The sequence below is a fragment of the Ostrinia furnacalis genome, unplaced genomic scaffold, assembly GCF_004193835.3.
Source record: "Ostrinia furnacalis isolate ACB-3 unplaced genomic scaffold, ASM419383v2 OfSCF3210, whole genome shotgun sequence".
In the NCBI taxonomy this organism is placed as follows: Eukaryota; Metazoa; Arthropoda; class Insecta; order Lepidoptera; family Crambidae; genus Ostrinia; species Ostrinia furnacalis.
This window is the reverse complement of record NW_021133449.1, coordinates 244,476-253,638: the sequence shown is the minus strand read 5'-3', so window position 1 is coordinate 253,638 and position 9,163 is coordinate 244,476. Positions and strand designations below refer to the sequence as shown.

The following is a 9,163-nucleotide window of genomic DNA, read 5'->3' as shown; positions in this document are numbered from 1 at the left end:
TTTTATGACCCATTAGGCAAACAAAAAAAAATCCTCTGACTATTCTATCCTAATCCTACAAATAAAAGCTATTATTGATGACAAAATAGCCGTCACTTTCAATCTTATTCAATCATTGTTCAATCAGGTTGTCCATGTCCCATCTCTAGAACTCATAGTCTGACTGGGGGGGCGCTGGTGCTCACATGTATTGGTGTTACTATTTTATTAAAATGTCCGAAAGACACTGGAACATTCATTGATCTAGTCGTAGTATTATCAGTCAGAACTTTATCTTTGAAACTTATGAAACCTGGTTAAAAGAGAATAATTAATTAAAGAGTTTAATTATTAACTGTTTTTTGGTTTAAATGTGCTAATACTGCTATTATACAACACGTTGCATTTGTTAACTAAAAATTTTAGGGTAGCTTTTATCATTTATATGGCAACCATAATCACAGCGTTCTGTCAAATCTGACGTTTATCAATCATAAAATAGTTCGTCTTTTGGCCACCACGTTTATTTTGGACTGTGTAACGAATTTATTTTTATGTTAATGAAAAATAAACATCTTGGCCGTTAACCGCTCGCATGGTATAATTCACGCGTGACGAAAGTATAGTTTATTAAATTTTTTGATATATTGACACAATGAATACTGACATGGATTCATCGAATGCGGATGGTAAGCGGCATCAAATTTATAAATAACACACCGCGGTGGTGTATTTACGTATTCTAAAATTACTAATTACCGCGTGAACTAAATTTGGTACTATTTGGCAGAATATTACGTGACTGCGCTTCAAATTTTTGACTACTGCGGTGCAGAAAGCTCGGGGACGTTACGGGTTGACGCTCTGATGGATAAGTTTGCCCCATTCATCAAAACTAACAAGTAAGTAGTTAAACTCTTTCGTAGTATTTAGTTACTGAATATTGCCCTTTTTCACTCTAATCTCAACGTGTTGTTTATTTCTTCATAGAGCTGAATACAGCTACTTGAAGTCCTTGTTGGATCCTGGCCAGAACAACCCTGAAGTGAATGTGATAATCCTGGCAAAAGCTTTGCACAAGTACAGCGAGAGTCAGAAGTGTAAAGTTGATCTTGATGAGAGGTAAATAAATCTTTGTTTTGTACACAGTTTTTTTATTAAACAAAATAATAATCTTTATTGACTCACACAAACATTGAAAACATACATGAGATGTTTACACCGTTTATTCGTTATTTGTTTCCTTATCTTATCAAGGTTTAAAAACTTATGTGCAGTGTTTACTCTAGGTACAATCAATTGACTTAAACTCTCCTTTTATTTATTGTTGTAGCGCTAGATAATTTGACAAAAACAAGTAAACAAACTTTCAATAATACTTATTTTTTCAGCTTCAATTTGAGGTGTGGGCAAGCTCCGCATGATTCAGACTCAGGGATATCATCTGATGGTAATTTAAACCATAATCATTTGAAATATATCTCTATTTAAATTAGCACTTTAAACGCAACGTCTGTATCTCCCTTGTAGGCTTCCAACTGCTGGAAGATTTACAAAGCGAGCTGCGTGAGAAGGCACACTTGGCCCACCAGCTCCGCAACCAGCTGGACTTCACGGACCGCCAGCACGAGGAGGTGCTGGCTACGCTCACAGCTGAGCGGGACTCGCTGCGGGGACATTTGAACATGTAAGTCAAAATTATTTACATTGCTAATTGAGTAGGAATAGCAAACAATTTAATAGTCCATTTCGAAAGTATCTAAAAGAACAGTGTTGTAATCTATCAATTAACAACTGATTGAAATATTTCATTGCTTTGAAATTCACCCAATTGTAGTCCTTAATATGTAATAGAAAAGAAAATAATCATTTTTGTAGGTTGAGTCATAAATAATTTTCTTGCTCAATTGAACTTCAGTGAAACATTACTACCTAATCACTTTTGCATTATTTCTAATGGATAGAATGCATTAATGTGGTCTTTAAATACATTTTCTATATTTCTTTCAAGCTAACAAAAGCTCTAAAAGATAAGGTAAAAATACTTCCTTGTGCATTATGTTTCTCTTACATACAATGCATTTTCATGATTCATGCTTTGAGTCTAGATTAGGTAGCAGAGTATCTATTTTTATGGCACATCACACAAAAACTATCAATTTACATAATACAGGCATCTTCATTTCCCAAAACTTTGAAACACAGCTAGGGCCTTGCCACACTGGCGGATTACAAGCGTTTTCAAAGCGGAGCGGGGACGCAGCGAACACGCCGCGTATCCGCGGCGAAGACGTCGCAGCTGCGCGGCCAACACGATGCGAAAATTCTAGGCGGAAACGCTTAGTGTAAGAGCTGATTTTACACTGAGCTGATTTGAGCTGGGCGGATTACAAGCGGTTTCAAGTCAACGCGGAGAGGCGGCGCGGCAAACACGCCGTGGCTTTTTGCAAGAATTTTGTCGACAGCGGCGTGCCCACCGCGCCGCCGCTCCGCTTGCAATCCGCTAGACGGTTGGCAGTTCGAACTCGATCGTGTCGACTGCTGTACTGCTGCAAGCTTAGGGATGAGTAGTATATTCACGTCCACGTTGCTAACCTCCAGGTTACGCGAAGAGAACATAACTCTGAGCCACGTGCGCCGCGACTATGAAGAGGCCTGCGACCGCCTGCTGGCCAGCGAGCGGGCGCTGGACGACGCGCGCCGGGAGCTGGAGGGCTCCCGCAGGAGGAGCAAGCTGCTGGCCGAGCAGCGAGCCGCGCTGGAGAGCGAGGTCAGTGCAGGGGACACGAGCGAGCCACGTGCGCATTGGCGTACCCAAGGTTAGGGGCGGCGAATCCTGACAAAGGGGCTTAGGTGGATGAGGACGAATAGTGGGCACTACACCATTCTGGGGTGGTGACTACAAGATGGACTTCGAACGCCTGCTGGCCAGCAAGCGGGCGATGGACGACACCGATACCGGATCTCCACTAGAGGTAGCCTCGGGTCGAGCAGCCGCCTAGACCAGCGGCTGCTCAAATGGAGACGCTGTCTCAACCTGAGGCAAGACTTGTTGCGAGGCAATTTACCGCGGACCGAGCCACATTTTATTGCTCGAGATGAGGCAGCCTCAGGCCGAGTCGCTGCCTCATCTCGAGCAACAGATATAGCTCATAGCTAGCGGATACGCGGCCATGGCTAGCGGCCGTAATGTTACATCGACGCTCTGTTGCGAACGCGGGAGGCCTACGGGATAAGTGGGAAGGAGAATCGCTTTCCAGCGAGATGCAGTTAGCTTGCCCGTGCTGTATGGTAATTTAGCATTTATAATGCTAAAAGCTTGATAGTGCACCCACCAATATTTAGAGGAGATTCCCAACAATAAAAGCTCCTGAAGACGACCCGAAGCAGTTTATTGTTGTTAACCTTGTCTTTTACACAGATTTAATTATCGTTTTCAGAAGCTGACCCTGCAAGAGTTGCTGACCAAGTCCAAGGACGAGTGCCACCGCATCAACGAGATGTATGCCTCGCGGCAGTCGGCGTTGCTGGAGCAGAACGAATCGCTTCGGGCCGAGCGCGCCGAGTTGGCCGCTCGTCTGCACGACCAAGAAGAGGTCATGCAGCAGCTCATCAAGGAGAAGGTACACAGTCGGTGCTGCAGCAGGCAGAAGAACATCTTATTTTGAAATAAAATAGAGAAACACGGGTCTCAACACAAACATTTTTAAGAGTTGCATAATGTATTCACGTCGCGCGTCGGCTGCAGCATAGCAGCCGACACGTCACAAGCACACTTATTTAGAAATAGTTATTTACTTTTTGGACGGATACTGATTACGGGGCAGGTTAGCGTGGGCAGGCCTCCCACTAGGTGGCCCGACGATCTGGTGAGGGTCGCAGGAGGTGCCTGGATGCGAGCGGCGCAGGACAGGTCTTTGTAGAAATACTTGGGGGAGGTCTTTGTCCAGCAGTGGACGTCTTTCGGCTGAAACGAACGAACGAACAGATTACGGATTTTGATGAAATTTTTCCCTCCTCCTCTTCAAACACCTCCCATAAAGGGTGGAACTCTCCCTAACTTATCACTATGAAAATATGAAACATTTTTCACGGGTGAAGCCACGAGCAAAAGCTAGTCTATTATATTAGTGACCTGGATATTCTATTCCATTCAGGTCCTGCTGGAAATGGAGCTGAAAGATACAGTGAATAAGGCCAACCAGACTCCGCTGCGTTTCGACCGCTCCATCGACGTCAGCTACTGCGAGGACCACGCGCTCGCCGCGCTCGACAGCCTCACCGCCGATAGCCGCTTCTCGCCTGGTCAGTATACTCGACGGACTGACGATCGTCAGTACGAGGCGACCAGACGCCGCTGCGGCTCGACCGCTCCATCGACGTCAGCCGCTTCTCGCACGGTCAGTACACTCGGTGGACCGACGACCGTCAGTACAAGGCGACCAGACGCCGCTGCGGCTCGACCGCTCCATCGACGCACATACGTAGATTTCAACGATTTAGGCGGCCAAAACCCAGTTTTCCAAAATCAATCTATTGAAAAATAAACCATATACGCGGGTAGTACACACTTCCAGGAATACCATGGTACCTTATTCAATGTTCAACGAGCGCAAATCTACCCTCTAGAGTAGTCTGAATGCGATAGTTCGCTTAACGTGTATGTATTTGTTTTCGGGCGCTCTTAAACTTACAACTTTTGTAAATTGCATATTTATTTTCAAAACCATTGTTTTCGAGTAACAGTGGTGGATTGCGATAATTAAGGATAGAACCTATGTTTTTCAACAGTAATTTACTTAGTTTTTGTTTTCCTAAATATATTTAAAAATTGTCAAAGATAGCTGTATCAGAAATGAGATTTTTTTTGTATTTTTTATTTTAAAGTGGTCGTTTAACTAACTTCAGGGTCCGTCCGAGCAATAGTTTCTTTATTTTTTAATAGTTTACATATTGTTCTTAAACGACGTCAGCCGCTTCTCGCACGGTCAGTACACTCGGTGGACCGACGACCGTCAGTACAAGGCGACCAGACGCCGCTGCGGCTCGACCGCTCCATCGACGTCAGCCGCTTCTCGCACGGTCAGTACACTCGGTGGACCGACGACCGTCAGTACAAGGCGACCAGACGCTGCTGCGGCTCGACCGCTCCATCGACGACCGCTACTGCGACGAGAGCCGCTTCTCGCCCGGTCAGTATACTTGATGGACCGACGACCGTCGGTACAAGGCGACCAGATGCCGCTGCGGCTCGAGCGCTCCATCGACGTCAGCTACTGTGAGGACAGCCGCTTCTCGCCCGGTCAGTATACTGCTCGGTGGACCGACGACCTCGAGAAGATATTGTGGTAACCGCTAGATGCTAAGAGTGGGAGAACGTGCTTTGTGGCGTTGCTTGGGGAAAGCTTACGTCCAGCAGTTGACTGCTTTTAACTGAAAATGCTGATGAGTCATCATCAGCTCTGTATAAAGAATTTTTTACTTTTGATTATGTAGAAACCTATAATGAAATTTTCTTTGAATGCGGACTTACTCTTTTCACTCTTGACTTACGAAATTTTTATTGTTCCCCTACATTTTAACCACCTATTTCTATTAATCCCTAGTTCTCTTAGTAACCTTTAAATTTCCCTCTAGAAAACCGCCTGTTAGACGAAGAGTCGTTCATGAATGCCCTAAAAGAAGACCAAGGGCGGGGCACCAACATGTCGCTGTTTGACGAGATCCGTCTCAGCTTCAACAACACTTCTCGATATAGCTTCACAGGCAACCATCACGATGACAGATGCCTGAACCCTTTCGAAACCTCCATGACAACAGTCGAGACCCAAACAGATACAGAAGTTGACAAAATCACAGAATTAATCAACTCTGAAACGCAAACTGAGGATTTAGGACATATTTGCATCCCGTATCATAACATTCAAACGCAAACTGACGACATCTTCAATAACAACAATAGTATAGAATGTATAAACTGCTCGAACTGTCTTGAATGCGAGAAAATGAAGCTTAATATAGATAAATTAGAGAGCGACGTGAGGCGTTCGCAGCTTGTCGTAAAAGAAACGGAAAGCGAGCTGTCTCGTTACGAAGATAACTTAAGTCTTCTACAGAAGCTAGTAAACGATAGTAACGGGAGGAATAGCTTCCTCCAAGCTGCTGTGGATAGCTTGCAAGCTAAGATCAGGCTGTTAGAAGCTGCTTGCGCTAGCCAGAAGGAGATTTTAGAAGGCTTCGAGCGCGATATGTGCTGTGCGCAGTGCCAGACTGATGGCGGTAAATCGCTTGTGCTATTAACGTATTTGAGACACGTAGACTTTGTTATTGTCGAATTAGGAGGGTAGATATAATGTAGATGGTAATTAAATAATAATTGATTTGGTTATTTTATATTTATTTATATACCGAATCAAACCGGTGTACATGGAAAAAGGGAATCTAATGTGATTGTTACATTTGTGTATTGTAATTGTGTCTTGTTTCTATGTTGATTGGTGGTGGCGTTATAATTATTTTACACGGCAACGCAACAATTTTAGTAACTAAGTAAAAAAATATCTTAAAAATCTTACACACGGGTGATGTGATGTATGCTGCTATAGAATCATTCTAAGAAAACGATTTTCTATTGCATAGCATTTTGTAGTGTCGCCTGTCGTTGCGTCGCCGTGTATAACCTTTAATGTGGGCCATGTTGCTTATTTGTTGCATTTTCAGTGGTATTGTGACGTCCTGTTTGAAATTTTTCGTAACAATATTATGTTTACGTACAAATAATGTATTCTTAGTTCGTAGTTAATGAAGTAGATGTAGTATAGTTGAACAGAAGTTAATGAATGTATAGTTTCTAATGTAATTGTGTATGTTACAGACATATCTTCAGTGGGGACACAGGTGGAGGTGCCGTGCGCGGACTGCGAGAAAAGGAAAGTGATCGCACCGCACCGCAGTTTGAGGAAATATTTCTGGTGCGTATAAAAAGCTTATATTTTTCTGTATTATCTATGAAATGAATCTCTAACTTCGAGGTAGCTACACTTATAAATCTATAGTGGAAAGTGGTCATGATGGGCCAAAGCATTGTTAACGTCGTAATGCACAAAAAGCAACAAATTACCTATGAGCTGTGTGTTTACCATGAGTTTACGTTATGTAAGATTTTAGTTTTAAAAGTAGCCGCTAAAAGCGCTGTACAATTTGTCATACATTTATGATTTAATATATTTTTTTACGTAGTCGTTATTGAGCACACATAACATAAACTCATGGTAAGCACACTGAAAGCTATATTAACCATATTTATCTTTTACATAATCTCCTTTATAACACCAATTAGCTTCGTGTTCACCATGACAGCGCCCACATCGTCTCAGTGCCTCAGTATGTGATTGCAGGGACGCACTCAAGGTCATGTTCCAAGTTTTCGCGGTGGTCTGCTTTGCGTGCGCGGTCTGCGTTCTGTACGCCTTCGCGAGACCGCGCGCCGCCTGCCGCGATCCTGTACCGTGGCGCTGGCTGCAGCCACAAGACATCATGGACCTGTTCCTGAGGATCGAGTACGTTGCCGATGTGCCTATGTGAGCAATAATAACAGTTTTGCTGTAGAAATAAGGTCCTTTTCAGATTCATCAATATAACAGTCCACTGCTGGACATAGGAAAGTGGCCAAATATGTGTCTTGCGTGTTAATGCACAGGGAGTTCTTTTACAGGTGGCAATTATGAGCATACAGGTGTCATAACAACAATAGATGTACACGCATGTATGGTGTTATTACATCGGCGTGCTCATAATTTTGCCTTTTGGCAAATTGTTTTTCGACTTAAAAACGAGGCAATAAGATTTATAAAGGGATGATGTCATCCTGATGAGGACCTTTTTCTAGTATTATTTTCAAGATTTAAGCCAGAAATAGATAAACTGTGTTGTTACGTAGACGTCTACGACTACGGTAATCCATCTCATATACCAATGTTACGCATACGTGCACGTGCATGTATACGTAACGATGGATTACCGATGTTTCATTCGGCCGGTAGTGTAAGTCAATTTGGACCTTATCAAGTTTCCAATAAGGACTGAAATAATAGCAGTACTCTTGCTCAATGTAGCTAACTAATACTACAAATTTGCAGCATTTAAACCGCCTGGTGTAAAAGTGGTGAAATAATTATGTTCTTCAAGATTAACATTGTTCCCTGGCACAAAATGCAGCTATTTATCACAAAAAGTCAATTCAAAACTAAATTTTTTGTGCGTTTTGAAACTTTCAATATTGGCCTTAGATTTTATGAATCTGTGACAATTTTATTTCTGTCGCTGTGCTTTGAATGACGTATCACATTCAAAAACTATAAAATAATAAAACTGAAAAAAATTAAACCAGTACATTTTAGAAACTTGATATCAGAACTAACCAATAGGCGTCACAAATTAAAATGAAATTTTGTCTGCAATATTTGTTCACCGATGGAAAATACGCCAATGCAGTGCCTTGTCTGCCAATCAAAATCAAAATCAAAAATATTTATTCAGTTTAGAGTCTAAAGTTTAGACCACAAGTGGCACTTATGAACGTCAATAGAAAATAATAAAAAAAGAAAAAGGTAGCCCTTATGGGGCACTTTACATGTCTCCTTATCTTTTGGGCCCTACCAGCGCTTCGAGACAAACATATGGCAAGTGCTGAGAAGAAACGCCGGAACAAACTCAATGTAAATAAGATTTTAATTCGATAACCTAAATTTAGTAAAATGCATTTAAATAATATACGTTTTGATACGAAGAGATTATTCGGTGTTGTGATTGTAAAATTACGTTTAAGATGCATGACTGCTTGACAGTTAGTTGTATAACATCGATTTGAAGATTTTCAATCAAAAATTTTCGATGGACCTATCATAAGTTATAAAACTAACAACAGCATGTTAAAAATAACTAGACTAGACCTAAGTAAAATTCAAAATTAGTGATCCACCTTATACACAAACCAAATAACGTTGAGGGTGGTGGTGCACTTTTAGATATTATCTCGAATATTTTAATAACACACACTTTATAATTAATGCGCACTTTCCATGACGTCAATAACTTACGTTCATAAAAACACATGCAAGTCTGAAGAGCTTTCTATCTGTACAAAAGAAATGAATGTATCAATTAAATCGCTGCAACTAATTTA

General features: G+C 41.9%; 1 protein-coding gene across 2 annotated transcripts; it reads left to right on the top strand.

Annotated features, from left to right (window-relative positions):
* Positions 1-471: 471 nt before the first annotated feature.
* On the top strand, positions 472-8,553 carry LOC114357519 (uncharacterized). 2 transcript variants are annotated; one of them, XM_028311152.1, is made up of 11 exons: positions 472-668; positions 770-881; positions 970-1,101; positions 1,371-1,429; positions 1,510-1,666; positions 2,581-2,749; positions 3,420-3,602; positions 4,137-4,284; positions 5,617-6,258; positions 6,854-6,950; positions 7,377-8,553. In XM_028311152.1, exons 1-11 carry the CDS (start codon positions 635-637, stop codon positions 7,561-7,563), a joined length of 1,920 nt encoding a protein of 639 aa, XP_028166953.1. In that variant the 5' UTR covers positions 472-634; the 3' UTR covers positions 7,564-8,553. The 2 variants fall into 2 exon arrangements, with proteins under 2 accessions (XP_028166953.1, XP_028166954.1); XM_028311153.1 differs by having other exon boundaries at positions 7,364-7,453.
* The last annotated feature ends 610 nt before the right edge of the window (positions 8,554-9,163 follow it).

Coding starts and splice junctions, on each gene's coding strand:
- LOC114357519 (XM_028311152.1), top strand. CDS start 635: ATGAATACTGACATGGATTCATCGAATGCGGATG. Junction 4,285..5,616: donor CGATAGCCGCTTCTCGCCTG/GTCAGTATACTC, acceptor ATTTCCCTCTAG/AAAACCGCCTGTTAGACGAA. Junction 6,951..7,376: donor AGTTTGAGGAAATATTTCTG/GTGCGTATAAAA, acceptor ATGTGATTGCAG/GGACGCACTCAAGGTCATGT.